The following is a 17,308-nucleotide window of genomic DNA, read 5'->3' as shown; positions in this document are numbered from 1 at the left end:
ATATGTGACACGCTTATCTTATGTGATCCAGGACAACCCTTAACAAAAGTTCTCTTTGCACAGAAAATACAAATGTCTCCCAGTTAAGCAGATTTTTCTACTTGTATCACTTAGATAAAACTTAATTGGTCACATGAAATATGTTTTCAGTAAATCTAGTGGACATGCTTTTTTGCCTTTTGGCTGGCGAAGGTCCATTCCTCCCAGATTTATTCATGTGCCTGCAGTCGTGACTGTGGAGAGGATTTACTAAACTACGCTGCTCTGGCATCACCTCCCTGCTTCTGCCAGCTGCATGTTTCATGTAACACAGCCTTTTCAACCACCATCCCAATAAAAAAAATATCATCATCGTAATCTTCTTCAACAAGCTAATGCCAAAAGTGCTGCTTTTCCTAAAGCAGGAGAGAGAGGACTCACAACCAGGAGAAGACTCAAATGCATGTTTGTGTAAAAGTTTTGCTTTCGAGGAGCAGATTCAGCATTGCACTGGTACATGCATAGATTACACCTTTACCTCCACACATCCCACTGACTAAATAGCATGTCAGTCATCTCCTGCGTTAAAGACTTCCCCCCGTTACAAGTTTCTTTGGTCCACCCAGTGACCAGTGGGCTCTGTAAAACGTTTGACCATGAGGAAGCACTGTAAAAGTCCGAAAAATGTAATGTTTGATTCCACTCCTGTCATTTGAAGTCAGTAAGGCATGAATTTTTTGAGTCTTAAAACGGAAACAGTTATTACACTCATGACAGTGATGAGCAGTATTTTTACTCATTGTGAGTCTGTGATGAACGTCCAATACAGCTACATGCTCCTAACAGTAAGGATGTACTTCACCACCTTCTCTGTAATCTAAAAATGGGGCTTTAACATTACTGACTGACAGAGTGTAAACTTTCTTTGACTGTATGAAGACCATACTTGTAGTTGCATCACATACATGTTACTAAAAGTTTTACAAGCAGCAAAATATCAGCGTCAGGTACCTGAACCTGAAGCTCATATTTTTTTTACAGCTGGTTATAAAATCTTAGTTATGCTCAGTTGATGAGCATGTGGTTACATTTTGGTATCTGTACTAAACTACTCGGTACAGATTCTCTTTTCTTTCTATCATGCTTGATTGATGGATTGATATAAAATTGTTTATGTGGGTAATGTGTTTTATTTGATGCGACTGTATAAACAGGTTTTGAGCGGAGCATAACATCAGTGTTTTTTAGCAACTCCTGGCTCTCAGAAAAGGTCAGGTTTTTAGGTCGTTTAGGTTCGATGTCAGATGACTGTGTCAAAACAGATGAACACACCAACATGAAAACTAATCTACTTACAGTAGAATGCACGGAGGGAAATTTAAAGAATCACTAGCAGCATAAAAACATCTTAAAAATCTAAACCATGTCCTGTTCTGGAAGTGACAGTTCAACACATTTTTCATGATCCATATTCTCTGTCTCTCTCCCTCCTCCATCCAGGAGTGTGAGTATGATCGACATGCGTGCTGAGGAGGAGGCTCTTTTGCAGCCCCACAGTCAGGTGCGTCATGAACTGATGCACAACCAGTACAACAAGATGAAGGAAGAGGATGATCACTGGCAGGACGTGAGTGTGTCGTTTGGCATAATTTTACTCTTCTCATTTCTCTTGCATGTATTTATTCTTTTTAATCGAGCTGTATCTTTTGTCAGTTTTTTCCTGGATAGAGATCAGGTTTTAACTCAGTTGAGTTTTGTCTCATCCGCACAGCGTGCATTTCTTGTCTACATTGTGTCAGGAGTTTATCAGTTACATGCAGTTTTAGGTTTTAGTGCTTGTAGGCCGATGTGCAAACTCTAGTAATTTTTTTTCTGTGCCCCAGTTAAACAACTTAAATCAGCTTTCTAGAGCCACAGCAGTGCATAAGGTCTCACAGCGCTGCAGAGCCAAACCCTCCCGCCCTGGTTCGCTTGAAACTGAAACTCTTCCAATCTGTCTGTGTGTGTCAGGACCTGGCCCGATGGAAAAATCGCAGGAGGAGTATTTCCCAGGACCTAATCAAGAAGGAGGAGGAGAGGAAGATGATGGAGCAGTTGATGACAGGAGACCCCAGCCAGAGGAGGAGGAGAAGCATCAAGACGTACAGAGAGATAGTGGAGGACAAGTAGGTGAAATACACACAAACAGGACGATTAATGTGTATTCAGCTAAAAAAAAACAAAAGCTGTATGTACGAAACAACAGTGGTGTAATGGAAAACTAGGTCTTTCTCAAAGAAGAGAGTCCATTGTTCAATCTGATTCCTGTTAGTGGGCACAAGGGTGACAGCGACTCCTCCAGGAGTTCACTTAAGTAGGTCTCCCACAGAGTAAATTTGAAAGAGGAGTGATAGTGAGGTAGAAGTAGGAGAAATGGATGGTTTGTTGTTGTTGGTTGTTGTTTTGTTTTTTTTTTGCAGTTTTATTTCAAATATGGTTTGAAATCCCTATACATCCCAAATATATATAATTTGCAGGTTCTGGTGTTTCTACTGCAGTTTGTGTGTTTTTTGTTTCTTTGCTGGAGCTGCTTATTAACTACCTTCAGGTCCATAAACATTGCATAACACAAAGCCATCATTTCCTTTGCACCACAAGATTTACTGTGTGATTTCCCAAAGTGTTAAGATCAAAAATGCGAAACATCAAAAAAAAAAAAAAAAGTGTGTGCAGGATGAATCACTTGTCATATCAACTGCCAGTAAAGAGGAGCAACATTTATTTCCTGTGAATCAAAGGGCCATGTCAGGTGCTTCACATTTTGCACAGCTGTTTTGTTTTATCCCTTCTGTGCCTCCTTCCCTCATCAACAGGGAGCGTCGTGAGGAGGAGCTGCGCATCGCGTACAGAAGAGCCAAAACCCCAGAGGAGGCATCCACCATCCTCCAGCGTTACGCCCAGCGTTTCTCCATCAGTGAAACAGTCCTTGAACGCCTACAGCTGCCAAAGCTCCTGGACCGCAGCATCTCTGCTGATCCCTCCTTCCCCTGCTCACCCCTCCCTCTCTCCCTCTCCCTGTCCGCCTCCCCAACGACCCCAGACCCCTTCGACATGGACCCCAACGGGCCCATGAGGTATCTGCGCCAGCAGTCCGCCCCGGCTCCGAAATTCACGTCCACACTGGAAGCGCGAATCGAGGAGTTTCCAAAAGACTCCTCACACCAGAGGCCTCAGATTCGCTCTCGCTCGTCTGAGCCGCCATCCACCCGAGGCCTGTCGCCCAAACCGGTGCCTTTGCTGATGCCCAAGCCTTACTTCCAGTCTCGACCCACAGCAGCTGAACCATGTCCCAGCAAGGTGAGACTGACTCTGAAACACTTGCCAGTATCTCAATAGATCACATGCCATCATTTAAAATGTCTGCATTATTGCAGCTGTAAAGAGGCTTTACAGCATCCTCCAAAGGCCATGTCAGTTGTTGCCTTTTCAACTGTCTGGCTGCAACAGTGAATTCTCCCCACTAGACTGCAGCACACAGTGATGCCTCTACTGAGGTTCCTTACACGGCAATGATAAAGTTCTCTTGGTTCATACCTGAAATGATTGAGATTCAGTTAGTGGCACCACAGCAGTTCTGCAGAGGGCAAGGTTGAGGTCTTGACCGCTTTACATGTGGTTACTTCCCAGCGTTGGCTGCCCTCCTCACAGACTGGTGGGTGAATTCCCCTCCAGCCTTCTTGGCAGTTACATTAGAATGCCACAGAACCACCATGGTGATGAGCCGGCTGGTTTCTAGGAAAACACAAGACTTCCCCTCTCAGAAGAAGCATGTAATGTTTCAATTTAGCTCAAAGGACTCTCAGCAGGGTCTATTTCCTATTCTTCTGGAAAAATTGCCAGATGGGAATATTCAAAATGAGATCTTAGGTTTTGGTGTGGCAGTGAGGGAGTGGCAGGTTATTACCGGACCTAATGGAGCTGAGCACTTTTCTGGAATGTCTTGTCAGGAGTCTGAGTGGAGCCCGGCTTTGAATGGAGCCCTCTGTTCCCTATTGACTTAAGAAGTTGACAAGTAGGGCCCTCTCAATGTGAAGTGGGATCCCAGCGGACAAAGAGGGCCCACACAGGCTGCTCGGAGAGGGATGAGAAGGTGGAGGCAGAGGGGGGCAGACTGAGAGCCTGCATTCACCCAACTCCACCACTGTGTCTTAAGTTACCGCTCACTAGGAGCTCCTCACACATACATTAGTGCCTCTTTGTCATAGAGGCCAGCATGGTGTGGTGAGCTAGATGAATAGCTAATAACGAACGGAGATGAGAGGCTGGTAATGACCACAAATGGGGGTGTTGGGTTTTTAGGTATGGGGTTTATTAAAATTTTGTGGTTGTCATTAGGGCTGGAAAGAAATTTAACAAGTTCTAAACATTACAAGTCTCCTACAGATGCAAATTAACTCATATGCACTCAATTCTGAATAAATGAATAATCCAGCATCCCTTGGAATTAAACAGAATTGTGGCATTATCCATGTAAAGAGAAATTTAATCAACCAGTCACACCACCCTCAGGTCCAAAATCTCAGCCATATTGTATTTAATCAGGACAAACATATCAGAAGAGAGCCAATACAGGACAGGACTGGTGTAATAGTAATAGTAACGCCTGCTGTGAATCTATCATGATATCGATTTTTGTGCACATCATCCAGCTGTAGGACAAGGAGCATCCATGTACATCCAAGGCCCAGCATTAATGCTTTTAAAACCTGTCTTTGAACTGTACAGTGCATACGTAAAGCCCATTTTAAACCTGTTCTCCTCCTGTTTAGGCGGATGGTTTGCTCCGAGTCAACGGCGACATAGGAAATGTTGATGCTCCCACCACACCTGAGAGTCAAGGAAGGGAATCTCCTCCTCATTTCAAGGCATCCCCTTCCAACACCAGCAACAGCACTGTAGATGCTCCCTCGTCAGCAGCCTCGCCAACACACAGTCCGCACGCCTCGACCAGGGGAGAAAGCCCAGTGTCAACAACAGCCAAGGAGACACAAAGTGGCACAGAACCGACCTCTAAGGACGTCCAAGAAGATTCAGTCGTTGAGCATTCAACACCACCCAGTCGGCCAACCTCGCTCCCATCGGTCAGGATTGTGATCGTTTTTGTAATTGACTGCGATAAAATCTGAAAATAGAACTTCAAATCCGGTGCAATTTCACAAAAAAAATAATGGTTATTAGTTTAGTAGCAGTTATTTTGTAGGTGTCACTATTTAATCATCACAAACTGTCTGGAAATTGAATCATTTTTCTGGGGGTGCAAAGCTTTAAAGTCTCACAACGTTGCTGCAGAAAGCCCTGACTGAGCGAGTCTGTTGCTGTACATACATGCATGTTTGTGTGTGCACGCATTCAGTCATTTACATTCATGCACTTCTCTTACAGGAATTACATGAAGATACCAGTGTGACTTGTTACAATATACAATATACCTCATGCACCGCACAGGCTTCTTCAGCTCAGACTTGTTTGCTTCATTATTCAACTTTGAAACCATCTGTGACCCTTGTAGGAGCTGCAGAAGCCAGAAGAAAGCTTTGGAAAGACCAGAAGCCGGTCAGGAGCTGCTCCAGAGGAGAGATCAAATACTGCAGCTCATCAAACGCCACCTGCAGGTCTGAGCACCATGTTACTATACTGACCCCCTGTGGTTGCTCATAAAATTATTTGGACCTAGAAATTTTGGTTTGCTTTTCTGGTTTTTCTGTGATTTTAACAGCACTGATAAAATTGTGTTGTCTGTGTTTTTCAGAAGCCAAACAAGAACAAGAAAAAACTGAAACTGAACTGATCTCTAACCCTGTCCAGTCACAAAGTCAGCCAGTAACTTCAAAGGTGAGGCTGCTAACCAGACCAGTGTAAACTGTTCCCATCAAACATGTCCAAAGAAACAATCACCCACAGACTGTCTTTGAATCTCTCTGCAGGCTAGTGCCCCCAGTTCCCGTGAGACATCGCAGGAAAGAGAGAATGCACCAAGCTTATCTACACCAGGAACATTCGGATATCACCCACCAATGGAAGCAACAGCAGGTCAGTGAACTCCTCACGTCCAAATCCCAAGCCAGCAGCTTCTTTTCCATACACCTCCTCGTTTTCTGAGTTTGATGAGCACATCCTCCTCGCTGGCTTTTTTCCCTTTTGCCTTTCAGCCTGACAACTTGCTCTGTTTTGTTGTACAGCACAACGTTTGAATCACTCCTGCTTTACCTTTCCTATCTGTTTAACTGTTTATCTGTTTGTCTCTTAAGCTGAGTTCCCTGTAGACAGGTACACAATCTAATTAGTCCTGAGATCAAACAAAAACATGCACAAAAGAGGTAAACTGTTACCTTTCCAGCACTGCTTTGTTGTTGTTTTATGTTCTTTATTCTAACTTTTTGGCCCTTAAGTGAGGATTTTCTTGAAATTCTAGCGGGCTAGGAAATACACAGACTTTGTACTGAATCTAAACTCCAGCCTCTTGAAAGACTTAAGATTGTTTTCCAGCTACAATTCATTTAGTCTGTCACAGGAGCAAAACTACAAAGACCTTCCCCAATTCTTTGGATGTCCATACCAACTCCTGGTTTTGACATCTCTCTATCCCTTATCGCTCCTCTCCCCTCCCTTCCCCTCCTTTCCTTCCACCCACATATTTTTTTATTTCGCTATAGAGTTTGCAAACAGTATCAGGTCTCCGCTGGCAACCAGCAACCCTAAGTTACGCTGGGACTTCTTCACTCCGCCAGGTAAACTCCTTTGTTCATTGGTGGAGCTCATGTTTCCGTCCCCCGGGCGCTGAATGCACGGGGTTTCCCTGCTGTTTCTTCAAGGGTTCGACAACAGCCCTTCAGTCCCATCTCTTGTTTTTCACTCATTTCCAGAATGCTGTGGATGATGATGATGATGTGTTCTCTCTCTGTTTTAAATGTGTTGTGAAGTTTGTGCTACAGCTGTTTAAATTAAACAAATGCAGAGTCGCTCCAGTCATCAGTGTGTCTGCCATTGTTAAAGAGTTAGCTTCACTTTGATTCATGTTAGGATCGTCATGTTTATTGGGATGCATATTCAGGAGGGTCTTTCCAAAACCTCCAGTGAAGCAGGTCACCTATGGCAGTTTCTGAAAATGATCATGGATGACCTACTAACGTGTGACCTGCTTATCTTTAGAAATGATCTGCTTTATGTTTGCCTCAGCGTGCTCTACATTTCTAGCTTTTCCACCAAAAGCTAAAGCATAAAGCCTCCTTCAACATCTGGATCACTCTTACCAAGAGTGATTTGAAAAGTTTCAGTTTATACCTAAATACGTCAAGAGTCAAAATGAAAGCTCATGGCAAGACTTATAAGTAAGATGTTGCTCTTGGTGGACTGGTTTCTGTCACTGGTCTGTCTTTGTTTTCTGTCATCAGCATCTTTATTCCTTGTTCCTTGTCAAACCAACACATGGCGTGTTGTCATCGTCTCCATGCTTGCCCCATCACAAGGCGTTTCGTTTTATCACCTGCATCCAAAATGTGTCTTTAAGTTGTATTCTAACCAACCATCCCTCTCACACTTCCTCCACAGAGGAGATGGAGAAGGACCGTCGTGGAAACGTGAGTAAAAAGCCTCCTCTAACTACGTGATATTTTGCCGTCAGACTCAGAAAATGTCTTTAACTACTTCTCATCTGGCTTATCATCTCCTGGTTTACAGTATTTTAGTTTTACATACTGCATGTACACAGTGATAAAACAGAAGTCGACTGCTGAAAACATAAGGATTCAGATTAGCCTGCGTAGTCTACATTCACAATCTAGGCTGATTATATCTCACAGTCCCAATGAAAAGGTTTGTAAGCAAAATTTCACAATCATTTTCAGACATTAGTTGCAGTTCTGTGAACTCACTGCGTCACACTGCAAAGCTCTACTACGTATCATAGGACACACAGGGCTGTTCCTGTAGCATGCCAGATGAGGATGCTGTAGAAAACGGCCGAGACTGCTTCCATTTTCCTTTGAGCTCATCTGTCTCTTTCTCTGTCTTCTCTCTCCTTAGTAGGAGTCCTTTGGCTAGCATTGGAGTAGTGCTCTTGTGGTAGACCAACTATTTCTGTCTCCTCCCGTCCCTCCTTCTTCTCCTGTGGTGGATGTGTGTGCACACTGGTGTTGGTGTGTGTGCGTGTGTGTGTGCGCGTGTGTGTGCGCGTGTCGGGGCCATATCAATCTATTGATCACCTTGGCTTCATGGTTGGATGAGATTATGTGTGAACGTGTGCATGAATATTTGTGTGCTGTGTGTGTATTTGTGCATGTTGATTTGAGGGTGTGTGTGTGTGTATGTGTTGGGGTCTATCAGGTGTCAGTCCCGGTGTTGCCTCAGGCCAGGCGGGGTGACCGCTGGTCTTGGGACCCGGATGAGGAGCGAAAGCGTCAGGAAAGGTGGCAGCAAGAGCAGGAGCGCATGCTGCAGGTACACAGTATACCTCAAAGGGAAAAGCAGGGCGCATGAATGTGCAAGGTCAGGGGTTCAGTTCCACAGGGAGGTTAGTGGGCGATAGAGCAAGGCGTCAGCACTGCGAGGATCAGGTGCAGAATGGATATTTAGCTATAAATATCTGTTGGGTTTTAGCAGCTGAGTGTACGAACAAGTCCCAGCTCCCATGGGAAGAAGATCGTTTTAAACGAAAATGTGCAGCTTGCTAAGTTTGAGGCCTGACACATATTTTTGTACTGATGTCTGTATGTGCAGCGCCTGTAGCTTTATTAACCCATTTGCACAATAGATTTAGATATAACAGGATGATTTTTTATTTATTATTCAGTAGCTATGCCTTTCATGAGGACTTGACAGGATAGGTTTGTCAGACTCATCAAGTTATATGTTTATACAGCTTTCTGGGCTTTCTGTCATGGACTTAAATTAAAACCCCACTGCTTTAATTGGCCTTAAATTTACAGTACATTTCAGCAAGTCTTTAGCAGACCCACTTGATTGAATGTGGGTCAAAGACGCTTTGGATTAAAGCAAATTGCATATTTTGTATTTTGCATGGCAGACAGATTTTGGGATGACTTCTTAACAAATATGCTACGCATGAGTGATTGCATAAGACAGGCATGATATCCCAGTAAGTACTGAGTGGGTGATTTGTGGATAAAAAAGGTGTCCAGGCTCTAAATTAACTTATAGCTGCTCAGTTACTGCAGGTCCAAACTAGATGTTGACATTTAGTCAATTAAATGCTTTAAGTAAGAAATACAAGATTGTATGTAGCCACAGTGTCTGAAAACCTTTCACTTTTCAGACAGATGTAGCCCAGTTTTAACCCAGATGTTAGGACACAAACTGCAACAGATAACTAAGATGCTGTGTGACAGTCTGTGCTCAGCTCAGAATCAGATGGATTAACCACATTTCATCGCTACTTGCAAAGCTTGCCTCCATGTTTGCTTTATATTGAGCATATCCTCCTGCAAAGGCACACCCCGGCAGGTATTATGCACAGATTGACCACCAGTGGGCGAGTTTGTGCAGTGGAAGAACCAATGTTATGGTTTTATCCCCTCACTGTCTCCATCTCATGCACACACACAGATACAGACTTCGTCCAAGGTTGCTGCTGTTGCTGCTGCCCAAATCACCCTCTCTCTCCTCAGCCAATCAGAGATGCATCTCAAGTCCACATACTTTGAAACCTTTAAAGAATTCATTGGTATCCAGTTTATACTGTACTCCTCTACAGTGCAGATCTTGAATAAATCTGAAAAACAATGAGAATTTCTCTGCTTTCCGGTTGTTGCAGGACTGTTTGAGATGAGATGCGCTGAAATGGATGAATGTCTGGAGCATCATTGTGCTTGTTGCCTCCCTGGTTGATTCTGTGTTGTCTCTGTGCCTCGATCTTGGTCTGTCATCTGTCTTGCTGAAGTTGCTTTATCTCTAAATCTTATTTATATTTAGCCTTATTTTGGGGTTCCTACACAACTCTGGAAAGAGTGAGAAACTAGTCTTATGAGGTCCTAAGTTTCAGGGGGATGTCGTCTTTTTTGTGGTCATGTTGCCAAATTAAGGAACATTTTAAATTAGATAATCATTGTGATGAAAGATTTTGAAGTTGTGTAGGAACCCTCTGCATGCTCTATTTTTGACTTTTGCCCGCAGTGCCTGCTTCTGGTCTCCTTTGTTTGCTTTTTATCCTTAACACACAAATGTCAGATCTGAGCCGTAACAGAGTTATAGCAAGCTACCTTTACATTCATTCATATCTCTAAATCAAGGCTTACATTTAAAGTACATACTGGGGACATCCCACGTGGAAATTACATGAAGTCTACCGATAATTACAGCAGGATTTACAGGTCTTAGTCATTTCTTAGAATCATTTAAGCAGGATTCACGAGGAGAGAACTGAACGATCAGCTGAAACCTTCTGAAAAGCCTCTCAGTTTGATGGCAGATACGTCTGCACATCATCTCCTTTTCCCTGCCAAAATACCCACCTGCAAACAGTTTTAGCCTTCCTTGTCGTTGAGGCTCTGTGCTGTATTTCGTGTGTCTGTTGCCATGGTAACAGGAGAAGTACCAGCGCGAGCAGGAGAAGCTGAAGGAGGAGTGGGAGAAAGCACAGAGGGAGGTGGCAGAGGAGGAGAGGAAGTACCACGAGGAGGTGTGTGCATGTTTATGCTCGAGGGCACGTGTTGCACCTGTGATGTCTGCACACACACACACACACACTCTGCTGTCTTTCTTTTGACCTTCTATTCATTAGAATTTACACTCTAACATCTGAATCAGGATCGTTTTGGACTCGTGTTTCTGGATGAGAGCAGCAGTTGAATGTATGAAATGTGTGTTTTACTGATAATCTTCACTCATGATAGCACTTACGTGTTGTTGATAACTCACCCAACTCTCCCATCACTACAGGAGCGTAGGATACTGGAGGAAACAGTGACGCCTCTGACTCCCCGCTCCTCAGCCCTGCCCTCCCCCAGCCGAGGGGAGCTCTCCTTCACCGCGGAGCCCCAGGACACCATCGTTCGTTCGCTGGCCGACTGGGAACGCAAGCAGGAACTCCTGGAGAAGCAGTCGGTGAATGGCTGATTGACTGATTATATGTTCATGTGTTCATTTTGTTTAGTTCAGGAGGGGACTGACTGGTTCTTTAGCTAACTCCTCCCTGTTTGTGATTGGACGGCACAGAGGGGGAGCACAGAGAGTGTGGAATGGAAACGGAGAGAAAATGACAGGACCAGTGACATCAGCACTGCTGACGACAGCATGAAAACAGGCAGAAGGTTTGTGCATTTCAGACATCTTAGACATTTTACTGACAGTCTGAGCAGCAGTGACTGAAAATGAAGCCTTTTGTGGTCATAGTGTAACAAGGTCATCATCCATAATGTGAGGTACAGGTGTGCACAGCAGGGAGAATTGTGTAGTTTCGACTAAATACATACTGTGTGTAGGTATGATGGCAAACAGAACTGATCTCAACATGTTTGTGATCCTCAGCTCGATGAGTCAGACCAGCAGCCAGGCAGAGGCGCTCGGTCACAGTCTGCAGAACGGCCAGAAGCTTCCCCCGATGCCGACCAAAACCTCGACTCCAGTGAAGAAGCAACTAGAACCCACAGCAGACAGCAAAAAGCCCGGCCGGCCTGCAGGAGACAGGAGGTGTGTGAGTGTGTGTGAAGAGGCCCTCAGTCCAAGTTCTGCATTTCGTAGTCTTTCCTGTTTAATTCAGGCTTCAGTCACTTTCATATTTTACGTCACTTTGTCTCCCACATACTTCAAGATGGTTGCAGTCACACAGTAGACTGTGTCCTTCAGTGACTGTGTGTGTATTTTAAACATTATCATATTTCCTTATGTTACTTGTTTTGTTAAATAAGATTAATCTCCATGTCAAGGCTCTCTGTCAGGTGTCACAACACTGCTTATTTTAAGTCCTAATAGATGTCATTCACATTTCGTATCAGCTGTACACTTCAAAAGAGCAGAATAATGACCAGCAGAGAGCCGATGGGTCCTTTCATAGCACCTTCAGTTCACCTGTTTGACCAGCAGGTGGCATCGTGTACCTGTATTTCCCACCATAGTTTTCCATCACATAAAAAAACAATAGTCTATGACAAGAGAAGTGTTTATTAGAATCACATACCATAATATCACACAACACTGCAGTGTAAAGAATAAACAAGCCTGAATTTGGTCCAAACGTTACTGAGTAGATTTCAGTTATTCAGCGTTTTCTGGCTTTGATTGGTTCATGTCTGACTCCGGCAGCCAATGGAGTCGCTGTAGCTGTGAGTCGTCATCATCATGTTGCATGTTGCTGTCCATTTTCAGGATTGGTCCCATTGATAATAACATGGGCCGCAGCTCATCAAAAGCCCCTGCAGCATGTTCACCACCTTCAGACACACTGCCTCCAACACCCAACAGGTACCGCATCACAAACAGCCCGCACGGAGGGAGGGGCCGCAGCTCTTTTCTGCATTGTCATTTTCTGCTTTGCTGCCTGCATTTCTCCACCCACCGCAAGACATGTACCACTGCAGCAAGGAGCCGTGAACGCGGCGGGGATTTTAGAATCTGTAAACTATTGACCACTTTGGATGATGTTTGTCTGATTGCTGCCGTTTCACACTGCTGATGATGCAGCTTATAGAAAGCTAATTAAAAAATGGATCACTCATCGTATCACAGATCATATTCAATCAATAAAATTCGTTTCACTTTGATTTGGCCGAAAACTAAAGTGATTTCTATATATTCTTCATTTTGCAGACCTTAATGCAGTGTCTTTAAATGTGCTGTGTGTCAAGTTCAGTTAAGAGCTCTACAACGTCCAGCTGTCACGTTAGAAATAAGCGGGTGACGCCGGGGGTGCACTGAGTGGTAAAATAAATATATTAACTGACTCATTTACAGAGTTAGCAGTTTTCTGCCAGGTTTCCTCTCCTTCCTTATTTGCAACCACAGTCTGGCTGTGTCAAATCTGCTGTGTAGAATACCCTCAAGGACGCTGATCAATGGAAATACAAACAAAGACAGATAAGACGAAGAGATATTGTAGGCAAGGAAATCAGGAAGAACTTCGCCTCCACCCTTTCTGTACCATAGATGTAAAACATCCATTTTGTCCACTGCAAAGACAAACTCAGGTTCAGTGGTTGTTTACTGTGTCAGGAGGTTTTACTGCTTCAGGTTCTGAAGATTGGTTTTGGGTGTGAGTTAGTGTTTTCTCAAGCAACATTTCTTGATTTCTCAGTATCCCAGTGCAACAACACACTGACAAATGAAGAGCGTCCCCACTCTGTTTCTCTTTCATATTCTCTGTCAGAAGAGATTAGCTGGCGTTACAGGAAATAATCAGTATGATCTCGTCTCGCTCCTGCAGGTCTGTCAGTGGGAAGAAGCTGTGCTCCAGCTGTGGGCAGCCGTTAGGGAAGGGGGCGGCGATGATCATAGAGACCCTCAGTCTCTACTTCCACATTCAGTGCTTTAAGGTCGGTGACAGAGAGAGCGTTCGCCTTCTCAAAACTGCCCCTTATACAAGATTCACCATCATTTCATTTTGTTTTTATTAATTGAATTATCTATCAGATGTATGAGTGCTACTGCACCATGTCATGGGTGTTGTGTTGTGTTATTTCTGTGTATTAGGAGCTTATTCTGTGCCATAGAGCTTCATTATTAGTAACATGGGCACTACTTTGAGTCATGCTGTCAAAAATACTCAGTAGATCTGATCTGTGCTATTTACTCCTTTTTGAATAAAATGTGCTGAAATCTGTTTATAAAAATGAAACTAATTATTTTTGTTGTATTTTTAAATAGTTTTATCTTCAGGAGGAACAGACAGAGCAGAGATTGATAATTCAAGGGGGTTGAAAACTACAGAATATCCTTATGCTTAAAGATTCACCTGTGATATAAGCTAATTAATGAATAATTAATATTAATTAAAAAGCTGTGCTCTGTTTCTGTCTCTCTCTCCAGTGTGGGGTGTGTAAGGGACAGTTAGGCGACACGACCACGGGGACGGACGTCCGGATCAGAAATGGCCTCCTCAACTGCCATCAGTGCTACATCCGCTCCCGCTGTAAGCTCCGTCTCTCTCTTTTTGTCTCACCCCCTTTCTCTCTGTTTTCTGTCTCTATGTTTCCACCCATCCACCCAAAACATACATGAATATTAAATGTCTGTCAGCTGGTTCCAAGCTAATCGACCACCCTCATGAATATCCAAAAAACACCACCATCACAAATAAATAGATACGCTTCCTGTTAAATGATGCTCCTAAACAGAGAGTTTAATGATTCTCTATGAGCGAAAAAGATGGTTTAATCTTGTAGTTCCTTACTGGTTGCTTATGTCAGCCATATTTCCTATTTGCACTGATGAATAAATACAGTGCTCAGTGACGTGATGGTGTCACAGACAAAAAGTTTGTTAGATTTATTTTCTTGAAAGTAACTTTGACACTGTTTTATGGTAAAATTTGAGGTGCATTTCAAAGGTTTCACTGTTAATTGCAGCCCTGCTGTGTGGCTGATAGGACGAGTGTATTTTTGTATTAAATTCCTACCTGGTGCAGCTTTAATAAAGGAGTGTCAGACACAGTGTAGCTTGGCCGAATGGAGGGTTTGATCTGAAGCTGCAGCAGGAGGAAAAGAAACTGGTGATGTAGCAGGTGGGAGAGGATGACTGTAAGTTTCCATCAGTTTCACCTCGTCTGCACCAGAGCAAAAGTTCAAGCTTTCAGAAGGAGGCAGCTCGCTGCACCTCTCAGCGGCTGTTATCATTTGGGGATCAGAAAACCACAAAATCAAATCAGTCAAAAGACTCGATAGTCATTAACCCAAATTAAGAGGTTTTATTTCATTAGAGCTGCATGTCCTTGACCTTAAAATCCCTAAAAAAAAAAACAAAAGTGGTCTATAAAAATTGTGGGTTTCCTTCTCTTTCTTTTTCCTTTCAAGCGGCCGGACAGCCAACCACGTTGTGACGCTCGACAGAAAAGCACAAGGTTCATGGAAGAAACCCCATCCCCGTTTTAACCCGATTATCTGCAAATCATGTCCTTCACAGCGTGTCGGGATCTTTGCGTCCTCTGCAGTTCAGTAACCAATGAAGATTCATCACGGGGGCCAAACAGGGATCTGGGGACAGTCTAAAAAAAAAAAAAGAAAAGAAAAAAACATTCTCTGTGTTTATGTCATCTGATATGTGAGTGAAATCTGGATTTGATTGGTCCACGTACCTCCACAGACTCTGTTTCATCATGCAGCCAGAGAGAGAGAAGGAGACTGTTGTGGGGTGACGGCCATGTTGAAAAGAAAACACAATAACATTTACAGATGCTTCGAACACACGTAGGCTATGTTAACGTCCACTGCTGTCAGAGTGAACACACCACACGAAACACGGTGTGAAAGTCTCGGTTAAGTAGAATCAGATTCTATTTTCCTGGTTGGAAAAATGTGAATATTTACCATTCAGTTCCATCTAATGGAAATGCAGTACATCACATAGTTAACGAGTCACTTTTTTATCATTTAAGAAAGATTTTCGTAATTTTGAGTGATCCAAATCCAAAAACTGCAAAGAAAACTGAATGTGTGGTGAGGCAGCTCAAATTGGATTTTTTAATTTGTCTTAACGGGCTGGATCTGAAAAACGTTCATGATTTCATGGCCCGTCAGTGGAGTACTAGAATAAAACAAAATACCATTTAGAAACTTCATTTAGAAAGTGCAATCAAAGTCACTATAAACCCACTATTTACATCCACAGACACAATATATACAGTACGTCACTTTTTTTTAATATTATTCTTTGGCCCTGACAGGGAGCGCCTGTCTCTCTTCTCCTGTGCTCCTGGATAAAAGTAGCCTCTAATATAAACACATATTATGGATGTAGGTTCATCATTAGGGCAATAACAGGACTTGTGCGCTGTTTCTGTGCTTTTGAGTGACAGCAGGTTGCTCCTCGGCCAGCCTGTCGGCTCGGAAAGTCAGGACTTCAATGTGCCTTAGGAAAGCAAGGTGATGCAGGAAGAAAAACGCCAACTCCGTGGTGTTTTATTTCTCTTTTTCTTTTAGTTTTTGGGGTGTAGGGAGGGATTTTGGCCAAATTTGAACCCTTAAACTGCAGACAGACAGGCTGCAGCCCTCCCTGACATCGCGCTTTACTTCAGTTGATAAGTACTGTTTATTTTACATAAACGACACCCTTAATTCCATACTTCCCCCCTGTGATTCCTCAGTGATTTGCAGTGATAAAAACCGGAGGAATACATACGTCGTCTATTTGGAAAAATCCACAGTATGGAGTATATACACTGCGGGGGAAAGCATTGATTTAATTTTGAATGTTGTTTTATTCTAGAGGATTTAGATTTCTGTATGCTATTAATTGAGATAATTTTGATAATTGCTCAGTGGTAGGATTCATTAATAAAAACAAAAATAAAAAAACAACACAAAAATCACCAGTACACGTTACATCTAGTTAAAGCAGACGTAATATGAACACACATACCAGCAGCAGTTGCACCTGTGCAATATTTGGTTGGATGAAAACTAAAGATCTGTGCCGCCAGCTGCACATTTTAAGTCACTCGCTTCTTCTTTTTTTTCTTCTTGTTTTGGAACTTGTATGAGAAGAGCTCGGTTACGTATTGTGGATGTAAAAATGCACGTCTAAGCCTAAAACCAAATGATTTGCTGTATGAAAGCAAACAAGCAGCCTCCTCCTCCTCCTCCTCCTCCTCCTATAGCAAAGCTTCTCCTCCGGGTTCACCTCTCTGATCTACAGTATTTTTAAGCTTCTGTTCCGATTGTGTATTTTATTTTTTAATCCTCATTTAGTTGATGAGTAAATCTCGGCTGAGTCTCTTCTGGCGGGATCTTTGAGACGGAGCTCCACATTCAGACGGTCTTCTGAACAGGATAAGTTGGAGGAATGAAACCTTTACGTCTGTTCTGTATTTATTGTAATATTCACCTGAACACTATCCGAAATATAGATTAATTTGATGTTTAAATGCAATGGCATTTATAGCATACTGTACGTTTATAAATAAAATGTTATAAATTAAAACTGGGCTTTTGTCTCCTATTTTTGCGAGAATCCCCTGAAAAGGATTCACGATTTAAAGTATTTAAACTAAGTGAAGAAATGCGAGAAATTAAGATTTTAAGTACTTGGTACTGCGGAGAAATCGTGGCTAAAGGAGAAGCAGGTGCACAAAAGAGGAAACAACGTCAGCTTGTTTGTTTGTTTGTTTGTTTTTTGGACAGGTGTGTCC

General features: G+C 43.0%; 1 protein-coding gene across 12 annotated transcripts in view; it reads left to right on the top strand.

Annotated features, from left to right (window-relative positions):
• Nucleotides 1-17,100, top strand: part of LOC143325504 (LIM and calponin homology domains-containing protein 1-like) — an 88,032-nt gene extending 70,932 nt beyond the window's left edge. For 8 of the 12 annotated variants that reach the window (XM_076738583.1, XM_076738582.1, XM_076738578.1 and 5 more), the window contains 18 exons: nucleotides 1,480-1,606; nucleotides 1,990-2,144; nucleotides 2,832-3,315; nucleotides 4,788-5,099; nucleotides 5,528-5,630; nucleotides 5,768-5,850; nucleotides 5,943-6,048; nucleotides 6,672-6,746; nucleotides 7,567-7,595; nucleotides 8,341-8,454; nucleotides 10,559-10,651; nucleotides 10,912-11,076; nucleotides 11,188-11,282; nucleotides 11,500-11,661; nucleotides 12,337-12,432; nucleotides 13,391-13,499; nucleotides 13,993-14,095; nucleotides 14,976-17,100. In XM_076738583.1, coding sequence (XP_076594698.1) covers nucleotides 1,480-1,606; nucleotides 1,990-2,144; nucleotides 2,832-3,315; nucleotides 4,788-5,099; nucleotides 5,528-5,630; nucleotides 5,768-5,850; nucleotides 5,943-6,048; nucleotides 6,672-6,746; nucleotides 7,567-7,595; nucleotides 8,341-8,454; nucleotides 10,559-10,651; nucleotides 10,912-11,076; nucleotides 11,188-11,282; nucleotides 11,500-11,661; nucleotides 12,337-12,432; nucleotides 13,391-13,499; nucleotides 13,993-14,095; nucleotides 14,976-15,001 — 2,437 coding nt within the window. In that variant the 3' untranslated portion in view covers nucleotides 15,002-17,100. The remainder of the gene's footprint in view (nucleotides 1-1,479; nucleotides 1,607-1,989; nucleotides 2,145-2,831; nucleotides 3,316-4,787; nucleotides 5,100-5,527; nucleotides 5,631-5,767; nucleotides 5,851-5,942; nucleotides 6,049-6,671; nucleotides 6,747-7,566; nucleotides 7,596-8,340; nucleotides 8,455-10,558; nucleotides 10,652-10,911; nucleotides 11,077-11,187; nucleotides 11,283-11,499; nucleotides 11,662-12,336; nucleotides 12,433-13,390; nucleotides 13,500-13,992; nucleotides 14,096-14,975) is intronic. The other 4 variants (XM_076738579.1, XM_076738575.1, XM_076738581.1 and 1 more) reach the window with 4 other exon arrangements.
• The last annotated feature ends 208 nt before the right edge of the window (nucleotides 17,101-17,308 follow it).

This window comes from Chaetodon auriga, chromosome 9, assembly GCF_051107435.1.
Source record: "Chaetodon auriga isolate fChaAug3 chromosome 9, fChaAug3.hap1, whole genome shotgun sequence".
NCBI classification, from domain to species: Eukaryota; Metazoa; Chordata; class Actinopteri; order Chaetodontiformes; family Chaetodontidae; genus Chaetodon; species Chaetodon auriga.
The sequence above is the reverse complement of the archived record's forward strand: the minus strand, read 5'-3'. Positions and strand labels throughout refer to the sequence as shown.